General features: G+C 31.4%; 2 protein-coding genes across 4 annotated transcripts; both read left to right on the forward strand.

Annotated features, from left to right (window-relative positions):
• Positions 1 to 4,805: 4,805 nt before the first annotated feature.
• LOC100265196 (26S rRNA (cytosine-C(5))-methyltransferase NOP2B) lies at positions 4,806 to 14,621 on the forward strand. 3 transcript variants are annotated; one of them, XM_059735277.1, is made up of 18 exons: positions 4,806 to 4,999; positions 7,438 to 7,713; positions 7,796 to 7,980; positions 8,107 to 8,170; positions 8,274 to 8,407; positions 8,538 to 8,621; positions 8,728 to 8,802; positions 8,896 to 8,967; positions 9,068 to 9,141; positions 9,920 to 9,972; positions 10,318 to 10,427; positions 11,479 to 11,547; positions 11,654 to 11,728; positions 12,145 to 12,237; positions 12,315 to 12,394; positions 12,478 to 12,577; positions 13,588 to 13,895; positions 14,083 to 14,621. In XM_059735277.1, exons 2-18 carry the CDS (start codon positions 7,443 to 7,445, stop codon positions 14,135 to 14,137), a joined length of 1,902 nt encoding a protein of 633 aa, XP_059591260.1. In that variant the 5' UTR covers positions 4,806 to 4,999; positions 7,438 to 7,442; the 3' UTR covers positions 14,138 to 14,621. The 3 variants fall into 3 exon arrangements, with proteins under 3 accessions (XP_059591260.1, XP_059591261.1, XP_059591259.1); XM_059735276.1 differs by having other exon boundaries at positions 4,848 to 5,786; XM_059735278.1 differs by lacking the exons at positions 12,478 to 12,577; positions 13,588 to 13,895; positions 14,083 to 14,621 and having other exon boundaries at positions 4,847 to 4,999; positions 12,315 to 12,398.
• A 2,274-nt stretch (positions 14,622 to 16,895) lies between these two features.
• Positions 16,896 to 19,877, forward strand: LOC100254893 (oligopeptide transporter 1). The gene is made up of 7 exons (XM_059735115.1): positions 16,896 to 16,989; positions 17,122 to 17,567; positions 17,677 to 17,774; positions 17,919 to 18,491; positions 18,597 to 18,864; positions 18,975 to 19,157; positions 19,257 to 19,877. The coding sequence occupies exons 1-7, from the start codon at positions 16,896 to 16,898 to the stop codon at positions 19,875 to 19,877; spliced, it is 2,283 nt and encodes a 760-aa protein (XP_059591098.1).
• Positions 19,878 to 22,420: the final 2,543 nt, after the last annotated feature.

The raw sequence follows: 22,420 nt of genomic DNA on the forward strand, positions 1-22,420 counted from the left end.
AATTACAAATAAAATAAAAAATAAATAATTTTTAGTAAAACATGAATAATAATATTACAATAGAATCATAAATTATATTTTTCTAAAAAATACTATTTTAGTATAGGTTAGAAACATAAGGATATTAACATTTTCATAAATTTAGTTAAAAATGAATAATAATAATTTTTAATAATATTTTATTTAAAATAAATGATGAGTAAAATTTAATTTATTTTTAACATGTAAATGAGTCAAGTTTTTCATTTCATGTACACATTTAGTGTACATAATATTCTAAAATATTTTGATTTAATTTTTAATTAATTAGATCGGTTTTTTGAATTCCAAATTATTTTTAAAAATTGTTCAACTCATTAATAAAATTAATACAAAATATCACTTGATTTGAAGTTCATTTTTACAATGAGAAAATATAATTATGTGCAAAATAAATCATTTTTTAAAATTATCAAACTTATTAATGAATTTAACACATAAGTCTTGTTTAATTTGAAGCGAGCTTACTTGGTTAAAAAAAAAATAAAGAATAATGATTCTGTGTAGAAGATAAATAATAAAATCATTTTAAACCAAATTTTATTTATTAATTTCTAATATTGATTGGATCATCACTTGAGTTTTAAGTTTTCTTAAGAAATTACTAGAGTCATTAATAAATCCAACACATTAATTATTATTTAATTTGGAGTTCATTTGCCTAATGAAAAAAAAATCATAAAATAAGGATTGTATATAAAAAAGAAACAATAAAGTCATTCTAAATTAATTTTTATCCATAAATTTGGTATTAATAGGTTCACTATTTGATTTTAAAAAATTATAAACTCATTAATAATCCAATGCATTGAGTCTTGCTTAATTTCGAGTTTATTTACCTAATAAAAATATTTGTAAATATATATATAATAAATTTTAGTCTATAACTTATTAATGATATTGAGTTCCATGACTTTTTAGTATTAATTAAATTGGTTTTAAGTTTCAAATTACTTTTAAAAATTAATAAATTTTGTATATCAAGTATAATTTGTTTTAAAATTCATTTGTTTAATGACAAATTTAAAGAAGTTAAAAAAAATTAGAAAATTACATGTAATTTAATGGATGATCATATTTTAATAAAGATTTTAGATCATGAAAAGAGAAAGAAAATGATATCATGTTTAATTTTATTTATTTATTTTTATGTTTTTTTAAATTTTATATGTTTTTCTTTCATTTTTTTAAACTTGTGAAAACAACTTTTACTTATTCTTTAAATATTATTTTCTATTTTACTTTGTTTTTAAAAACTATTTTAAGAGAACAACTGCCAAACAATGTTAGGAATTTTTAAAAACAGATAATTATTTTTAAATTACATAACCAAACAAACATTTATTCTCTATGTAAATAAATATTTTGGTTTAAGGAATGATTTTTTTAGAATTACAATTAACTACATATTATTTAAATAAATAATTAAATTATAATTTATAATAAATTATAGGAAAATTAAAACAATCTTTTGATTTTATTAGAGAGTGGTAGATTTGTTGCATTATGTAACCAGAACACTAGAAATTAAATACAAAAATAAAATAAAATAAATTGAAATTAAGCTCTTTTGAGAATTATGAGTCTTACTTGGGGCCAAAATCTGAAATAATAAAATAAAAATAAGGGTGATTTATGGGATTATAATTCTTTTTTGGGGCCAAAATTATATGATTATTATTTTGTTGGTATTTCTATGGGACCTATCATATGTAAATACGAAAAACAAAACTATTTATTGGTCTTATTTCTTAATTAAATACTTCAACACATCTTGTGTGCGAGTGGGAGATTCCAGAGTTAGGTTAGGATACCCAAATGGACTAACTCGACCTGACCTAATAAATAAAATAAAATAAAATGATAAAGAACAAAATTTTAAAACTATTCAAAATTTGTCACTAAAAAAAACCTTTAAATTATAAAGAACAAAATTTTTCTTTCTGAAGCAAAAATCCTCTCTTTAATAATTTCTTGTTCTCTTGAAATTTTTTTCTTTGTGAAAATGAATAGCAAGACTCTTGTGCTGTGCTATGAAAAGCAAAGTGGTTCTCGTATTGGTAATTTTATTTACAATTTGAAATAAGAAAACAACCAATCTAGATTTTTGGACATCCCAAACGGTAACCCAAAACCTTTTTTTCCTTCATATATATATTACCCTTTCTCCTTATATATATATATATATATATATATATATATATATAATACAATAAAATATTCTAACATGCTTATAATTATTTGATTAAAATGAATTAGTTTCTAATATAAAATATATATTCTTGTAATAGCTTATATAGTTTAATAATAAACAAAATATGTATTTATTACTTATAAAATAATATTTAATTTGATAATCTTTTTATATTTGTAATATTCATATTTCTTTTATATTATGGATTCCACAATCATTTATATGGTTTTTTTTTTCTAATATGTTTTGAGACCTAATTTCATAAAAGTGTGTTTCAATATACATATTTATAAAAAAGGAAAAAAAACCAAAAAAAAAAAAATCGGCTTTACAAAATTCAAATCTTATGGCCATATATAAAAATAATTATTTTATGTTTATTTTTTATTTTTTATTTTTATCAAGGTATCACCAAGTTCTACCTTTTGATAATGATACAAGTTTGAAATATCGGTTTTTACAAATATATCGGTACTTCGATTTTACGGATATATTGAAAATATTGGAGAAATATTGGTAGATATTTTTTCACAAATATGGGTGGAGTGAAAATTATTTAAAATTAATAGAAATACTTAAAAAACTTCAAAAAATGATAAAATAAATAAAAATACACATTTTAAAGTTTCCTTGTAAGTGTAATTGACATATATATATATATATACATATATATAATTAAGAAGAAAAAATATTGTAAACAGAGATATATTGGTAAATTCGATAATTGAATTTTAAAAATAATATATATGAATTTTGAAAGTATATAAAGTTAGAATTGAGTTAAGAAATATTTGATTTTATTGAATAAAAATAATTTATACATAATATAATACATATCAGATTGCAATAATTCTTATACTAAGGAAGAGATCGAGGTTTCATTATATTGTTAGATGAAGAGAGTTCATCTTGTCGAAGACAGTAATTATTTTAATAATTTTAAAATACTTTTATTAAAACATATTTTATTATATTTTAAATGAAAAATTAAATTAAATTATATAAAATATCTTATTTGAAATTTTATTAAAAATACGTAGTAACAATTTTTTCTATTAATATTAATTTATTTAATAATCAAAATAAAGGTTGATAATTAATAATTATTTATATAGAGAGTAGAAAATTATTCTCATGATTTTTTATTTTATTTTATTTTATTTTTTTCTCTACTAAATATAAAAATCAAAAGGGCACCCTCTTCTCTCTCGGGCATCAAGAACCCTTTTCTGAAGTTGTCCTCCAACGAGAGAATCCCTAAAAAAGCCCTATTTTCCTCTGCTACTCTCAATCCTCGCAGGTACTAATCTAATCATGTTATTATTATTTTTTTTGCAACCCCCGTTTGATTCCCAAGAAAATCCATCCCCCATTCGATTTCCGGGAAAATTCATCCTCGTTTGATTTCCGAGAAAATCCATTCAAAACCCCCCAAGAAAACCAAAAAAATTGCTTTTCTTTTGCTCCCTGTGTTTTCTGGATCTGTTTTAGGGGTCTCTTGGCTGTTGTGCCATTGGATTTAAATTTCACGAACCCTAATTCCACGATTTTTGAGCCAGGCTGAAAAACACAACCTTTGCAAATCATGATCAGATTACCAAATAGCATTTTATGTTTTTTTTTATAAAAAAAATAAAATTGGATAGACTTTGTATCCTGTGCGGGGGCTGGACTGGTAGGAAATATTGGGAAAATTTCCGAAAAATCGGTAAAAATACCGAAATATCGGCGATATTTTCGGCAATTTTTTGAAATTCTCCTCCGGTTGCTCCGCGCATCAGCTCCCCTTGCGACTTATCTTCGATTTATCGGTGCTTCACCGATATTTCTCTGATATATTGGAGATTTGCCGATTTTTTGACGATATTCCCAGGAATCGATAATCGGGGGTGAATATCGAGGGCGACCAATATTCGAAATTTCGACGAAATATCGACGATAAATTCCGGAGAAATATCGGTGGATATTTTTTCATAAATATCGGTGGAGTGAAAATTATTTAAAATTAATAGGAATGCTTGAAAAAACTTCAAAAAATAATAAAATAAATAAAAATACACATTTTAAAGTTATTTTGTAAGTGTAATTGACATAATTAAGAAGAAAAATATCATAAACAGAGATATCGATAGATTCGATATTTGAATTTTAAAAATAGTATATATGAATTTTGAAAGTGTCTAGTTAGAATTGAGTTAAGAAATATTTGATTTTATTGAATAAAAATAATTTATACATAAATATAATACATATGAGATTGCAATAGTTCTTATACTAAAGAAGAGAGTAATGTGGTTTTATTATATTGTTAGATGAAAACAGTTCATATTGTTGAAGATATTATTTATTTAAAAATTTTTAAAATATTTTTATTAAAACATATTTTATTATATTTTAAATAAAAAATTAAATTAATTTATATAAAATATCTTATTTGAGATTTAATTTTTTAAATTTTATTAAAAATACGTGGTAACAAATTTTTTTTATTAATATTAATTTATTTAATAATCAAAATAAAGGTTGGTAATTAATAATTATTTATATAGAGAGTGAAAAATTATTCTCATGATTTTTTTTTTTTTTTTTTATCTCTACTAATCTAAAAATCAAAAGGCACCCGCTCCTCTCTCGGGCATCAAGAACCCTCCAACGAGAGAATCCCTAAAAAGGCTCTATTTTCCTCTGCCACTTTTTTGAAGGGTCCTCCAACGAGAGAATCCCTAAAGAGGCTCTATTTTCCTCTGCCACTCTCAATCCTCGCAGGTACTAATCTAGTCATGTTATTATTTTATTTTTTTGGCGACCCCCGTTTGATTCCCGAGAAAATCCATCCCCCATTCGATTTCCGGGAAAATTCATCCTCGTTTGATTTCCGAGAAAATCCATGCAAAACCCCCAAGGAAAACCGAAAAACTTGCTTTTTTTTGGCTCCCTGTGTTTTCTGGATCTGTTCTACCCCCTCTTTGCTTTTGTGCCATTCGATTTAAATTTCACGAACCCTAAATCCACGATTTTTGAGCCAGGCGGAAAAACACAACCTTTGCCTGCAAATCATGATCAGATTACCAGATAGCATCTTATGCTTTTTTTTTTAAAAAGTTGGACAGATTTTGTATCCGTGCGTGGGCTGGACTGGTAGGAAATATCGGGAAATTTCCCGAAAAATCGGTAAAATACCGACAAATACCGAAATATCGGAGATATTTTCGAAAATGACCGAAATCTCCGTCGGCCGATAATCGGTGACGAATATTGTGTCGGAGCCGGCCGATAAGAGATATTTCTCCGAGATATCGCCGAAATTTTTCGACATTTCAATCCTTGCTTCCCCCACCCCTTCCAGACCAGATCCATTCAGTTGGGCCGAGGTTAAGGCCAGCCCAAACATAGATTAAGCCCAACTTAACCAGACCACGGCCCTAGATTTGGGTTAGGGTTTATCTCGCATAATATCCTGGCCGATCACCCTGAACGAAGAAGAAGCGAGCATAAACCCTAGCTGTGACCTCCTACTATTCTTTACAACTAGGCGCGTGGACTAGGGTCACTGGTGTGTTCTCTGCGAGCAGTTTTCGTTAATTTCCCTTTATTGAAGCTTTATTTTTTTTGTTTGTTTGCTTTGTTTGATTCTTTATGCATTTTTATATTTCTGAAATTGAAACAAACGGCATCTCTTTGGTTAGCAGTCTCAAATTACTTTTCTCTCTGTTGAAAGGAAGAAATTTTCCCGTGAATTTTTAACTGAAACCCTAGAAAAATATTTCAAAAGATGAACGATAATGTAGTTTTTAGAAGCAAAAGGAAGCTGTATGTATGCTTATGAGGCTGGGGAATGGTTATGCTGAAGTTTCTGCCCTAAGTTTAATTTAGGAAATATTATTGGGAAACCCGGTGGGGATCATTCGGAAAGGGTTTTGCTTGAAATTTCTGGGTTTGAGGTTTTATAGGAAGTAGGATAGGTATAGCATCTTTCTGTGGCTTGTATTATGTGAATTCTTCAGTAGGATACTAATAGTTGTTTAAAACTTAATATACAGTACGACCCATTATGCCCACAACAAAAAATGGACAATTATTCCATTTATATAGAATGATTATTTAATTCCTTTTCCTCTTTGAATCATAATTCAATCAAATGTTATGATACATTTTAAATGGAAATCGATATGCATTGCAGTTTGTATCTTCTCTTAAGCTTATTTTATGGTACATATACGAAACTACCGATACAACAATGTATATGTGTTTAACTATTTTTTATAATTTTAAGAAAAATCAAGTTCATATATATATTTTTTTTTTCATTTGAATGATTTGAATACATTAGTTTATTATTTACTTTGTGGGGAAAGAATGATGACAAGCATGAAAACTTGAAATTTTGGAGATGATACATAAAGAAATGCATATTCACAACACATATAAGTACACATATGCTTGTCTGGAATTTGGAACTAAAATCATATGTAAAAATTCAAAAAGTTTATTTTTGTGGATTTTATGATAAACCTATGAGTTAAACTCATATTTTGTTAAATTGAACTTTTCAAAACTCTTGTATTCAATGGTTTCATATGGAATAACATAATTTAACTCTTTAAATCCTACCATCTTTCTTGAAATTGGCTATATATATTACCATATACTTCATGTTTCCAATATATATTTACATTTATGCATATTTTTTGTATTTATTTTTCGAAAAACTTATGATACACGATATGATACGATGCATGATACAAAAAAAGAAGAAAAATGATCCATGATGTGATTTACAAGTTAACTATGAGTACAATCAATACTCTCACATGATATAGCATTATCAGCATTTTCCATTTCCCTATTGGAACAAAAGGATCAAGGAGAAATGGATGATATTAATAGGAGTCCAGTTCATTGATCTTGACGATTCCAAATGTGTCGGAATGATTGTGGGACCGGGGACTTCTCATGTCCAAAAAAGTCAATCTTGCTGTGTGGTGCAATCTCTCATGGCTATTGGCTCCTGTCATAGTGTATTGTCCTTTTGGTCTATTATTGTAGTTTAGGTTGCGTGTCTCTGCAAATGAGTGTTTATTTATTTATTTTTAATTTGTCTTCATAACAGTTGCTTAAGTTCTCAGTTTGATATATATATATTCATGTACTCTTCTCTTATACTAAGATACAATTTTATTCTGTAAATTTTTATCTGTTCGCAGTTATAATGGCCCCTGCAGCCCTTAATAAGAAAAAGGTCACAAAATCACAAAAACCTCCAGCTCAAAAGAAGCAAAAGAAGGAAGTTTTCACTGCTAAGCCTCCAAAGAAACACGACATTTCTGATGATTCTGATAGCCCAACTGAAGAAATAGTAGATCATGAAGGACTTTTTGAAGAAGAAAATGAAGAAGATGGGTTTGATTCTCATTCTGAAGCTTCTTCTGATGGAGATGATCCATTCACTGATGATTTCCTCCAAGGAGGTGATGATGAAGGTCTTTCTCTCCCCCTCTTTCCCTCCTTCCCCATATTCCTAGTTCCTTTGTGATCAGGCATTGTTCACTTTTGTTATTGCAGAGGAAGGTTCAGGTTCAGGTTCAGGTTCAGATTCAGATTCAGATTCAGATTCAGATGAATCTGATATTGAGAAGAAGTCAAGAGCTATTGATGAAGAAAGGGCAAGGGAAGAAGAAGAAGCAGGGGCTGAAATGCAGCTCAACATTAAAGAAGAATCTGACGAGTTCAGATTGCCAACCAAAGAGGTTTGTTATCCTAACTGCCTTTAATTTTGAGCTACCAAGGAGCTATTGATGAGTATGATACAAATTCATTTGTTGTAAATTTCTTATTATGATCTTAGTTCTAGTTTCTTTCTAAAATTCCCTTAGGAGCTTCAAGAAGAGGCACGCCAACCCCCTGATCTCCCAAATCTTCAGCGGAGGATAAAAGAAAGTGAGTGATATATTATTTTCATTTTTTGCATTTCATGCTTCAGCTGCTCCCTAATTAATTTTCTGAATGTTTTTTCGATCTTAATTGTAATATCTGCCTTTAGTTGTTCGAGTACTGTCAAATTTTAACTCTTTGAGGCAAGAGGGGGCTCAACGGAAGGATTATGTTGAGCAGCTCAGGGTCGATTTAGGTTCATACTATGGTTACAACGAATTCCTCATTGGGGTTTTGGTGGAGGTGATATATCAAATATTTTTATTCTTGTCTGATGTATCTTTGGCCTTGTAAATTTTTGTTAGTTTTTCTATCCTCAAATTTCCTTTACTAGGATGTTTATCCCAGTTTGCTTTCCATTTTCTTTTCACAGATGTTTCCTGTTGTTGAACTTATGGAACTTATTGAAGCTTTTGAAAAACCTCGACCTATTTGTCTACGGACGAATACCTTGAAGGTGAAATGATGCTTTTGCATTGCTAAATTTTGATCTTGATTCCTGTTTTATATTTCTCTGCTCACATTCTGCATCTTGTTTTTTTTTTCTTCCATTAATGACTCAGACACGTAGAAGGGATTTGGCTGATGTTCTGTTGAACAGAGGGGTAAATTTAGATCCCTTGAGCAAGTGGTCAAAAGTAAGTGATTTTTATCTGCATCTCTTCTCCCCCCCCCCCTCTTTTATCCCCTGCAGTATTGAGAATCTGAAGGACCTTTCTATAAATTCTTAGGTTGGTTTGGTCGTGTATGACTCACAAGTGCCAATTGGTGCCACTCCTGAATATATGGCTGGTTTTTACATGGTAAGTGGGTTTTAAATTTGTGACATGCTGTTGTGATGTTGCATTGAATTTTTCTTGTTTCATATGTTGTGCACAGTTCTCACATTTAATTTTTTCACAGCTGCAAAGTGCAAGCTCATTTTTGCCTGTGATGGCTCTTGCCCCTCAAGAAAAGGAACGGATTGTTGATATGGCGTAAGTAGCTATGGCTTGTTCATGAAGGAATATGCTGCTAACTATCCCATCTGAATCATTTTTTTAATTTTGTTGCCACAAATTCTTATCTTCCTTAGAGAAGTTTTAAATTTCAAAGAATGTTTTACATATATGCTTGTTCACTCCTAGTATACTACAATGAGCTTGTAGCTCCATTTGTCTGTTCCCAATTGCAGTGTTGCTAGTTGCACTTCTAGTGCAGCTTCACTCCAAACAAAATAAAGCAGGTGCACTGTGGGCATGTCATAAGATCTTAGCATATTTCTTACACTAGTTGGTTTTCTTAAATAAAGTCAAGTCCCTGCAGCTGTGTTCAGTAAGGGAAGACAGCCAAATCCTTCAAGTTTCCTTAATTTTCTCAAGTTTTTCACCAAAGTAATGCCATGTCAGCTATCAATTTCATTATATGATGTTAATTATGTGATCAACATAAGTTTTCTTCCAAATAGTTTTCATAATTTTCTGACTGTTTCAAGGAATGTGATGCATCACTGATAATAAAATAGACGGCATTACTTAATGCAAAACTTAATGGTTATGGGACCTTAGATGAGCCAAGCCCATCCATCAGCAGAAGTTCCATTGTATGTTGGTTCACCACATGGTTTTTAAAAGAATAAAAGGAAAGAAAAAGGGAGAATTTCCCAGGTTATGCTTGTACATAGTTCAATAATTTGTGGGAAGTGGAAATGTTTTAGAACATTTGTAGAACTTTAAGTGGATTCTCCCTGATGATGCAAATTTATACTTGTTACAGGGCTGCACCTGGTGGGAAGACAACCTACATTGCTGCTCTTATGAAAAACAGCGGTATGTGGAGTTCTCCTGCTGATTTGGTTAATTAAGTTGTGTGTCTCTGCTTGTGCTCGCATCTTGCATGCATGCCTTATTTACATCATTTCGCACTTAACATGCTGATTGGTGGATAATTTTATTTTTTACATTAATTTTTTTTTAAGTTTTAGAGTTTATATGATAAATATTTTGTAGTAGGTTAATATGGAATAGTTAGTTGCAAAACTGACTTTTTGGCTAAAGGGTGAGGGGGGAATTTAGGGAGATGTTTAAGGCACATACATGTATTCCTTTTTGTTTAGTATAATATATGTGCTCCATATATTTATATTTTTTAGTTTGTTAATGAAAATGTTACAGGGATGATCTTCGCAAATGAGATGAAGGAGCCAAGGCTCAAGTCACTCACCGCAAATTTACATCGTATGGGTGTCACGAATACTGTGGTCTGTAACTACGATGGAAAAGAGGTGCCTTTTGTTACCCTTAATTTTTCTTTGACACGGTAAAGTTTTATGTTTTGAGGTTTCTTTGAATTCTTTAGAATTTGAAAATCTAGTTTGTTGTTACTGTTGGCTTGGTGTCATTCATGGGTTAGGTAAATATCATGTTTTGGTGGACAAGTTTGCTTATTAAATGAATAGTTTCTTGATAGAAACAGGCTAGTTTCTAGTGGTTTTTATACTAAGAGGAATATGTTAAATGTGCATAAAGGAGATCTTCATTAAATCCCTTTTGAAGTGTTCTCATGCTCTGATGAAAAAAAAAAAAAGAAAAAAAAAGTGGTCTCATGCTTCATTGGGAATGGAGAAGCATGCATTGTTGGACTTTTTAGATAGCCTTAATTGTGGAGAATTAGGCCTTTATGGTGGCTATCTTGTCTTGAAGGTTTTTGTTTTAACTTTATTTTCTTGGTGCCTCTTGTGTACCATCTGTGTAAATAGGGTGCCTCTTTTTGTTAGGGACTGCTTAATATATCCTCTGTTTGCCTATTAAAAAAAGAAAAAATAAAATAAAAGCATAAAAAGGGTGCAACTGGATGTGTACACAAAATATACAAGAGCCCCTCAGGTGAACTATCTATAGTGTTTTCAATAATGGATTTGGAACTCATTTCAAACCCTTCACTGTACATGCTGGATAACAATTGCAATCAATTAAGCCTATCCACCTGAGTTGATTACACCTCTATCTCATGGAAGGGGGGTGTACAGTAAGAACAGGCAGTGTAAACATAGGAACATCAGCATTCTTAATGCTCTTCCTTGTAACTTATTACAACTCTTTCTTGTACTTGAGAATGATTTTCTCTAAAATGGCCTTCTATTCATATTTTGGACCTTGATTTTTTGCTTTTCATTATACCAATATTGTGTGGTGAATTTCTTTCGAGCTCACATCCCCAGGGCCAAGTGCAGACAAGTAGAACAATCTTTTGTATTCTGTGTCAAGTTTTTAAGAGCATTTTTTATTTGAATCAGCATGGCTAATAATCTAATGATTTTTTCCCCCTGACACCAGCTGCCCAAGGTATTGGGTCACAATACAGTTGATAGAGTGTTATTGGATGCCCCTTGCAGCGGGACTGGGGTAAATAACTTGCTTCCTTCTACTTGTTGCTTCATGAAACTATATAAGATTTAGCATTTTTTTAGTCTAAAACAAATTCAAGTAAGAATTTTTTCTTATTGTTCAGGTTATATCAAAAGATGAATCCGTCAAAACTTCTAAAAGCTTGGAAGATATACAGAAATGTGCTCATTTACAGAAGGTATATTATTCTTTCAGTAATGCAAATTTTCTAGATGTATTAGGTTTACCTAGACAGTTCTCCTGGTGTATCAGTTAAGTAGGATTAATGTTATTGGAGTAATCGCCAGACGGTTAAAAGAGTGGTGTAGAGGCAGTGAGTATTTATATTTATTTCACCTTATCACATAGGTCTTGTATGTTCTGAATGATAACCATATGGTGGAAAAGTATTGAGGTGGAAACACTGGCCAGTGCTTTTGCCATTGCCCTCAATTTTACAAGTGACGCAGTGCAAAAGCAATCCTTGTGAGGAATATTTTGACCTTGGGCTCTTGAATAATTATTTTTTTTAGTTCAAAATGATTATGCTTTATTAACTTCTCATTTTATTTGGTTTTATTATGTGAATTTAGCATTTTCTTGTTTCTTCTACAGCAACTAATACTTGCTGCCATTGACATGGTGGATGCCAATTCAAAATCTGGGGGATATATTGTCTATTCCACGTGCTCGATAATGATTCCTGAGGTTTGTCTTTGGCAACACCTTTTTGGATTTTTTTTTAAGGCCAATCTTCCCCCTGTTTCTAAATTCGGATCTTGCAGAATGAAGCAGTTATAGATTATGCACTGAAGAAGAGGAATGTAAAACTTGTACCATGTGGACTTGATTTTGGGCGTCCTGGGTAATGCTGATTTCTCACTCGTTGTGCAGTTATAGGCCTTGTCCATTTTCTGTATTTAATGGTGCTTTTTTCCTTGTTAACAGGTTTACACGGTTTAGGGAACATCGGTTTCATCAATCATTAGAAAAGACTAGGCGTTTCTATCCCCATGTTCACAACATGGATGGATTTTTTGTGGCAAAGGTATATTTCAATTATTTTTGTCACTATCAATTGGTTTATCAGTTATTGTTCTGTTGTTTAGACTAGTACTGATAGAATCATGTGTGAATATGCTGCGGCTTGAATATCCTGGATCAATGCTCTACATGCTAGATGCACACTTGGGAGTGATGGTATAAATTAACTGTACACGTGTCCAAGCATCATTAAATCACATGCCAAATGATTTAGTAAGTGTTTTGGTAAAACTTAATACTTAATGCTTAATAACTTAAGATGACTTTAAATTGAAATTATGTTGAAGTCACTTATTATTTGATTCATACTTTTAAGCATTAAGGTTGTTTGGTAAAACCAAAATTTTTCTAAACTATTAAATTGACATATTTACCTTCATTGGTATTAAGTAATAAGATTATGAGGGAAAAATAAGGAAAGAAAGAGAAATGGACTATGAAGGCAAAGGATGTTTGGGATTTAGAAAAAGTTAATTATTTTGTTTTATTATTTTAAGCCATTTTTAACTTTAATTTATAATATTAAGTTATTTTATCAAACATACTTAAATTATATTATTAAATCATTTAGTTGATTTACCAAATACCCCATCCGAATGCACTGAATCATGTTTGAGAAAATCATGTGCATTTGAAATGACATGAATCAATTGTGCCCCTGCCATGTTCATCCCCACCAAGCATTCTCAACAGAACTCTCCAAATAGTTGGGATTAAGGGACAGCTGAGTTGAGTTCAATTTTGTTGGTTATATATGAACATTTTAAGAACTTAAACCATGGCTAAACTGAGTTTTGTTTTGTTCCTCAGGCAGTTTTCTTTGATTTGATATAGATTGTAGTCATAATGTTATGGATATTTAGTGCAATCTCTGGCCCTGTTATTTAATATTCATGATTTTGACTTTTCCCTTTTGTTTCCCTGTTATTTAATTTTACACACAGGGCTCCAAATTTTCTTTTTGGCTTCCTGATTATTTAACAGAGATCGACTTTTCTTTTTGGTTTCCTGCAGTTGAAGAAAATGAGCAACTCTAAGCCAAATCCAACACCGTCAGAACCATCAGAAGTGGAGGAGCAAGCTCCTGAGGAAAATGACAGTGACAGCGAATTGAACATGGGAGAAAAAACTCAACAGCATCCGGGTAAAAGAGGGACAAAAAAGGAAAAAACTCAACAGCATCCGGGTAAAAGAGGGACAAAAAAGGAAAATGGGGGTTTGAAGAATGCAGCTCCTGAAAATGGGAAAAAAGAATCCCCATCCACCACCACAAAGAGGAAGAAGAGGAAATTCCCTTCCAGAGAAGAAATCTCAAAAGCCAGGTAAAAGGCACTCTCCTTGCTAATCAGTATATATTAAAAATAAAATGTAGTGAGAAAGGAACTTATCAAAAAAAAAAAATGTAGTGAGAAAGATTCCAAATGAAACACTATTTTCACAGGAAAATACAACAAAAGTCCTGAACAAAAACATTATCATAACTGTCTATTTCTTCTAAAACTCCTGCAGAGAAGAGAAGAGAAAAACTATGAGGGAAAAGAAGGGTGCAAGCAAAAGGAGTTGAAGTTATTACTCATATGACAGCAGCAGCAGCAGAACATAAAGAGCCAAGTATTAAGCAGACAATATTTTTGGGGTGTATTCAGGGCTAAGTCAGGCATGCGAGAAGAGGATTCAACCAAGAAGCAAAGAAGTAGAGCAGCTTCTAACAGTGTGATGGAACAGACAGCTACATTTTGGTTTTGAAGGAGAAGACTTAAAAGTTAACTTGGCCTTATGGGGCAGCCCCAGTCCCAAAATTTTTGTTTTCCTTTTTATTATTGTTTGTGTTGTATTAGTCTTTCAGTTGTTTGGGCAGAATTGTACGCATCCACTTTATGATAAAAGCATATAGTTTATCTATAGGCAGTCTTAAGTACCACCCTTTCCTGCATGCATTTTTCAAAATGCAATTTATGTCCTTTTTTTTTTCTTTTTAAATATGAATATGAAAATGAAAGAGGACATATGAAAGCATCCACATTGCCCTCTTCTTCAATTTTCACATATTCCATCCGAGTGATCAAATTTTTTCACCCCAATTCCTCTTTGTCTTCCTTCTCTCTCTGATTCTGCTTGCTTCCAAATCTTTCGGCCTAATATCATGTGTGCTTCTAGCCTTTGTGAATCAGTTCTTTGGGTACCGGGATAATCAGCTATCCATTTCATCGGTTTCAGCACAGATAGTTGTTCTCCCCTTGGGAAAGCTTATGGCTACAATGCTACCGACGAAACAGGTCAACGTCCCATTCACAAACTGGTCATTTTCGCTTAATCCAGGGCCATTTAGCTTGAAGGAACATGTGTTGATCACCATGTTTGCCAATGCTGGAAGCGGTGGTGTTTATGCATTAAATATGATTACAATTGTCAAGGCATTCTACCATAGGAACCTCAATCATCAAGTGATTGGTTTCTCTTGCTTTTGATTTTGAGACATTTTGGCGTGCTTGTGAGCGCTCAAAAGGCTCACTTGGTTTGTTTCAAGCGTCTCTCTTATGCATTAATGCCTCTCTTGGTTTGTTTGCTGCTTGTGAGCGCTCAAAAGGCTCAACTTTATCTGAGTGATATTTTTTTGGTGCCATTTCAAATGACTATATCTTGAGGAGATTATTAACATTCCCACTTTCCAACCCTATCAATCTATAGTTGTATGCTAGTAAGCCGTTACTATGCTTTTTCAAAAGAAAAATCCTTAATTACTTCACTACTGTATTAAAATGTAAGTTATTTTTATTGGGTTTTATTCATTTTAAAAATAAAATTCATGTTTGGCAATTGTTTTTTTAAAACATTTTCCTTCTTCATGAATATATATATTTGAAACCTATTCTTAAAAATAGAAACTAGGGTAAGTTCAAAGAATATATTTTAGTTGTTTTTAATTTATTTTTTGAGGATTATTTTAAAAATATTAATACAAATATAAAAATGATTAAAAATAATGCATTATAGATCAAATTTATTTTTAAAACATATTTTAAAATATAAAAATAAGTTTAAAAACATTTCAAGTTTCCAAACAATCTTCCTCTATAGAATATTATTTAACAATTTTCAAAATCTATTTTCTAAAACTGCTTTTTGAAAACATTAAAAGAGGTATAATTTTATTAAGCCACACACACTAATTGTATCAATAATAAGGTTTAAAATATTTGGATATATTGATATATCCATGGATCCCAATAGAAAATTCGGCAAGATATATCCATCAATTGATATTTTACCAACTTTTCAATTTTTTTGTTTTTGGTTTTTTTAGCATTTCAACCGACATTTCATCGATTTTTTTTTCAATTTTTTATTATCAAAATAAATTGATTTTAATTATTTTATTTTTACATTTGATTTAAATTATTACCAAAAATATAAAAACATAATTTTCTTAATAGCTCTTTTTTTTTTTTAAATAATCAATATATTTATTAAATATAAAAATAAAAACATTAAAAAAAATTATACATATATTATTATTTATTAGATATCATTAAATATATTTAAATTAAAATAGATCATAATTTTAATATTAAATCTATTTTAAAATTAGACATGTTATCATAATATTATTGTAAAATAATATATAATGCATCACAATAATATATAATGCAACTTAATAATAAATGTGCATTTATAAAATTTATATTTTTTATCCATGTAGAGGATATTATTATCAAATATGATAAATTATATATATATATATATATATATATATCATTTTAAAAAAAATAACTTTTAAATGTCTATTTTTACTTTTTATATAATTTTATTATAGTTTTTTTTTTTTAATATTTTCATTAATTTTTATGTTACTGATAATTTGTATCAAAATCTCCACCGATATATCCATAAAATCAAAGTAGTGATATATCCATGATTACCAATATTTTCATTATTGATAAAAAACAACCAGTTATATCTCTATCATAAGTTTACATAATCCATCACTTTGCCTATAAAAACATGAAAGAATTATTGCATTATCTCATGTTGGGTTCAACTGAATATTCATAACAAACTAAATTATTCCATATTGGTTTCAACTGAATATTGGTTAGTGTCCTAGTACATTTTTGGCCATCAAGCTCAATTCCTGTCTGTTGGGAACTAATAATTTGTCTTAAAATAGAGAAAAGTACAGGAGATTTCTCCAATTGGACTAGATTTTATTGGGGTGGACAACTGTTTCCCTGATAGTTGGGAAAACAAATTCCAACTGCCTAGGAAAAGATTGGAAACCTCACCTATATGTATATATACATGGGAATGGTGGTGCTGGAGATATGAAGGAGGAGAGGAGAGGAATGGCGGAATTTGAAGGTGATGCTGCTCATTCTGAGTTCTCCAAGAAGAAAGACATCGATGTCGATATTGCGGGTATGCCTATCTGCACAGACTAGACTTCTTATGATGAGGGATGAACCTGAAAAACGTCACATACTCTTATCATCAACAAAGTATATAATGAAAGGGAAAGGATGCTAATGATGCTGTGATTTGTTGATGCAGGGGAAAAAGAGGTCAATGACTGTCCTATTGAGGAAGTGAGGCTCACTGTTCCAATCACTGACGATCCGACGGAGCCGTGTCTGACTTTCAGGACATGGGTGCTCGGCCTAATATCATGTGTGCTTCTAGCCTTTGTGAATCAGTTCTTTGGGTACCGGGATAATCAGCTATCCATTTCATCGGTTTCAGCACAGATAGTTGTTCTCCCCTTGGGAAAGCTTATGGCTACAATGCTACCGACGAAACAGGTCAACGTCCCATTCACAAACTGGTCATTTTCGCTTAATCCAGGGCCATTTAGCTTGAAGGAACATGTGTTGATCACCATGTTTGCCAATGCTGGAAGCGGTGGTGTTTATGCAGTATATATAATTACAATTGTCAAGGCATTCTACCATAGGAACCTCAATCCAGTAGCAGGCTATTTGCTATTACAAACTACTCAGGTACATTTGGATTAATCATCAAGTGATTGGTTTCTCTTGCTTTTGATTTTGAGACATTTTATACATTGCAGCAACCTCATAATAATTTCTCTTCCCTCAATGAATTCAGTTGCTTGGCTATGGGTGGGCTGGTCTCTTCAGAAAATATCTGGTGGATTCCCCTTATATGTGGTGGCCATCAAACCTGGTTCAAGTCTCGCTTTTCAGGTACATCTCTTCCCAACACCGCCCCCACGCCCCGCGCCCCCCCCCCCCCCCCCCCCCCCCCCCCCCCCCCCAACTCCTCTCTCTCACCCATGGAAACTTGTTTGGGTCTCTTCCTCATGGAAAGTGGTTTTGGTAAAAATGCAGGACATTGCATGAACCAGAAAAGAGATCAAGAGGAGGAGTCACAAGGCTGCAGTTCTTTCTCATTGTGTTCATTTCAAGCTTTGCCTACTACCTGGTCCCAAGCTACTTGTTTCCTTCCATTACTACCGTCTCCTTCATTTGTTTGATTTGGAAGAAATCCATCACTGCCCAACAGATTGGTTCAGGCCTCTCTGGGTTGGGCCTTGGATCATTCGGCCTTGACTGGACCACAGTTGCAAGCTTCTTAGGAAGTCCTTTAGCCACCCCTGCTTTCGCCATCATTAATGTCCTGATCGGGTTTTTCTTAATTGTCTATGTTATGCTCCCCATTGCTTATTGGACTAATTTATATGATGCTAAGAAATTTCCAATCATCTCCTCTCATGTGTTCGATTCAACCGGTCAGCCATATAATCTTACCAGAATTTTGGATAGTCGCACTTTCCAGATCGATCAAGCTGGATATAATGGTTACGGCAAAATTTATCTGAGTGTCTTCTTTGCATTCACATATGGCATTAGTTTTGCAGCTCTAACAGCTGCTATTTCGCATGTTGCCCTCTTCAATGGGAAGTAAGTATCTTCAACATTCTTAAGTAGTCATCTTTGTTCCTTTAATTTTTTGTGATTGAACTAACAATTTTCTCATGATTTTCCTTCTGAAAAAAAATTGTTTAGAACCATTATGCAAATGTGGAGAAAAACAAGGTCTGCGGTAGGAGATCAGTTTGGAGACGTGCACACAAGACTGATGAAGAAGAACTATGAAGCAGTCCCCCAATGGTGGTTTCATGTAATCTTGATTGTAGTGCTGGCTCTTTCATTCATAGCCTGTGAAGGTTTTAATAAGCAGCTTCAACTCCCATGGTGGGGAATCTTACTAGCTTTTGCCTTGGCACTATTTTTCACCTTACCCATTGGGATAATAACGGCCACGACAAACCAGGCATAGTTCTTTTACAAGGATTTTCTTTATTCTTTTTTTATCACGCGTTCAACTTTTGAACCAGAACACCAAGTAAGAACCCCTTATAAACTTAATGCATTGATATGCAGACACTCGGGCTGAATGTGATCACAGAGTTGGTCATTGGGTACATATATCCAGGGAAGCCTCTTGCTAATGTGTCTTTCAAGACGTATGGCTACATCAGTATGGTGCAAGCACTCACATTTCTTGGAGACTTCAAACTAGGCCACTACATGAAGATCCCTCCCAAATCCATGTTTGTTGTTCAGGTGAACCATACTAATGATAATTTTGTATCTTAGTTCCTAACTATGAATCATGATTCATGACTAAAATGTTTCAATTTGGCATCTGTATCGATCATTCAGTTAGTGGGAACCATTGTTGCTTCAAGCGTCTACTTTGGGACAGCATGGTGGCTACTTGAAAGTGTTCCCAACATCTGTGACCGAGCTTTGCTGCCAGAGGGAAGCCCTTGGACATGCCCTGGCGATGACGTTTTCTACAATGCTTCAATCATATGGGGAGTTGTGGGTCCACTCAGAATGTTTGCGAAGTTGGGCGTCTACCCAGGGTTGAATTGGTTTTTCCTTGTTGGCTTACTTGCTCCTGTTCCAGTATGGTTGCTGTCACGCAAATTCCCCAACCAAAAATGGATCAAGCTCATCCACATGCCCATTATTATAGGAGCTACAGGAAATATGCCACCAGCTAGAGCTGTGAACTATGTGATGTGGGGAGCAGTGGGACTTTTCTTCAATTTATATGTTTACAGAAGGTACAAGCAATGGTGGGCGAAGCACACCTATGTCTTATCAGCGGCTTTGGATGCTGGAGTTGCCCTTATGGGAATACTCATTTTCTTTGCCCTTCAGTCCAAAGATATTTTTGGTGTGGACTGGTGGGGTCTGGAAGCAGATGATCATTGCCCACTGGCTTCATGCCCTACAGCACCAGGGATAGTAGCTGAAGGTTGTCCTGCTATATGAGGATAAGCTGTTTGTGCTTCTAAATATATCATCTACTTATACGCACTCTTGAGAAATCCATATTAATTCTTGTTTCTATAATTGAAAATGTTCATGATGATGCCCATTGTAAGATTCATTAGGAAGAAATGTACTGATATTTTCAAAGATGTTCTAATTTTCATATCAGATTTGCCCTACTTTGAAGACTCTGAGCCTATGTCGATGGAGTTACAAAGGAGAGAGGATGTGAGAAACAAACTTAAAACGCAATCTTTGATGGAGAGATAAACATTACATCAAATGTTTGAGAGCAAGACAAACACCATCGATGTAACATAAATGCTAGCACCAAAGAACAACAACAACAACAACCACAGCAGCAGCAATAATAATTTAACAATGAAAATGAAATAGCTTGTCAATAAATCATACATCCTCTCCTCTCAACATCACCCACCCGCTTTGTCAACCGGTCGATCACAAGTTATCTTTGCGACATTTCCTTAAACATTATAAAGTAAGAATTTGAAAAAAAAAAAAAAAAACCGTTTATTCTACTATTAATAAGTTAAAAATAAATTCATATTTCTTGTAATAAATAAACCAATAATAAATTTGTATTTATTATATAATATTAATAATTATTTGATATAATAGAAAATAAAATTTGTTGTAAGAGTTTTTCAGATATAACATGTTTTACAATATAGTTGTACTTTGATATATAGTATAAAAGTAAATAAATAAATAAATATTTTATATTAAATAAATTAATCAGAATCAAAATAATTATATATTATTAAATTTATTACTTTTTAATTAATAATTATGATTAAATAAGATTTGTTTGACATTATTTCCTCTTAAAATTATAGGAAATAAAAAAAATATTAACCTATTTAAATAGAATTTTTTTTGCACAATATTTCCTAAACTTGTAGGAAACTAAAATAAGAATCCTACCAATATTTGTTTATAGAGAAAAAAAAATTGAAATAATAATAATAATAATAATAAAATATCTAAAAGGAAGGAAACATCTATTCGAAGAAGTTTAGTTATCGATTTATTTGAATAACATAACAAGTAAAATGATATTTTTGGGAAAAATGGATGACTCATTTAAAAATGCATGTATTTCAAATTATTTTAAATGGATGAAAATAATACTAATTTAAAATTTTTGGGTTCTTTTTTTCATATATTTTTATATTAATGAATTAAATCTCACTTTTCCCTATTATTTATAAAGGTTTCAAAGGTGATTATGATGATTTGAATTTGATAGAATAATTTACATAAAATAGATATATATATTTAAAATTCTTAAAACATGTTTTAAAAAAATTCTTAAAAGTAGTATTTTTTAATTCTTAAAAAAATATTTTATTTATTTTTTGAAATTTAATATTTATTTTTTGAAAAACGTTTAAAATATTTTTTTTCTTAAGTTTTGATTTATATAAAGATCAAAATGATTAAATAAAGATAAAGATAGTTACTGATAAATATTTTAAAATAGATTTAAAATTTATTTCTTTATTAAATAGTACAAATTCAAAATGAATAGAGTACAATTGTTAATCCTTACGAGTGAAATCTTGTCAAAATGAATTCAAATCACATAACTAGAAAAAAGGAAACATCAATTCATTTGAATTAGAAAACCCTTAAGTAGAGACTTTTCGTGTTTTTTTTTTCTCCATAAGCAAACATCTCAAAGTAAAAGTGAAGTAATTTGAAGAATACAGACGTTAAAAGTAATGAAAAAATTTCAAATAATAATAAATTTATAAATTTAAAAGCAATGGATGAAGATAGCATGACAAGTAAAAGAGGCAATAAATAGCCAAAGATAATACCAATTAAAAAAATTTGATATTTTTTTCCCATATATTTTTATATTAGTGTGTCAAAACCCACTTTCACCCCCTTTTGATTTTGGCAGACAGTTTTTTTTTTTGGGCACTTTTTGTGAACTTCTAAACACTTCTAAAGACAGAGGATACGCAGCACAAGGGGGCGATACTCCGGTGGTTTGTTGAGAGCAGAAGAGGAGAGGATTGCTTCTTTTGTTGGGGTTGGTTAGTGAGCTCTTGAGAGAGGTGAGAACTAGAGAAACTGAAGAAAAACAAAGAGGAGAGGCATTTCCAGGTATGATCATTAGGCCTCTCATCTTCCATTATTCTCTTATCCTTTTGATTATTGGATGCTAATTGTTGCTTCATGTTTATGTTGATGATGGAATATTGTTTGCTGATTGATAAGCTTTCCAAATATCCTTCATTGCAATTTTATAAGTTCTTCTGACTTTTTCATACTAATTATGCAAAGTTTAACAACTTTTTATCGGATTGGAATCCAGAAATGCACCTATAATGGTGTTCAATTATCAAAAACAGAATTTCCGTAAAACTGGTTAAGACGGTATTCAAATAAAGATCCCTCAAGAAAGGTTCCTTGATAAAAGATAAACTAATTTTTTTTTTTTTAGTTTTTTTTCTTAAAAAGAAGACTTTGTGGGACAGTATAAAGGGAATATAAATATTATTGGTATACTC

Source organism: Vitis vinifera, chromosome 19 (genome assembly GCF_030704535.1).
Source record: "Vitis vinifera cultivar Pinot Noir 40024 chromosome 19, ASM3070453v1".
NCBI lineage: Eukaryota > Viridiplantae > Streptophyta > Magnoliopsida > Vitales > Vitaceae > Vitis > Vitis vinifera.

Excerpts from the sequence above, each read along its gene's own strand:
- LOC100265196 (XM_059735277.1), top strand. The coding sequence starts at position 7,443 with ATGGCCCCTGCAGCCCTTAATAAGAAAAAGGTCACAAAATCACAAAAA. Across the intron at positions 8,408-8,537 it reads TCATTGGGGTTTTGGTGGAG|ATGTTTCCTGTTGTTGAACT; the intron begins GTGATATATCAA and ends TTCTTTTCACAG. Across the intron at positions 10,428-11,478 it reads GTAACTACGATGGAAAAGAG|CTGCCCAAGGTATTGGGTCA; the intron begins GTGCCTTTTGTT and ends CCCTGACACCAG.
- LOC100254893 (XM_059735115.1), top strand. The coding sequence starts at position 16,896 with ATGAAGGAGGAGAGGAGAGGAATGGCGGAATTTGAAGGTGATGCTGCT. Across the intron at positions 16,990-17,121 it reads CATCGATGTCGATATTGCGG|GGGAAAAAGAGGTCAATGAC; the intron begins GTATGCCTATCT and ends TTGTTGATGCAG. Across the intron at positions 17,568-17,676 it reads TGCTATTACAAACTACTCAG|TTGCTTGGCTATGGGTGGGC; the intron begins GTACATTTGGAT and ends CAATGAATTCAG.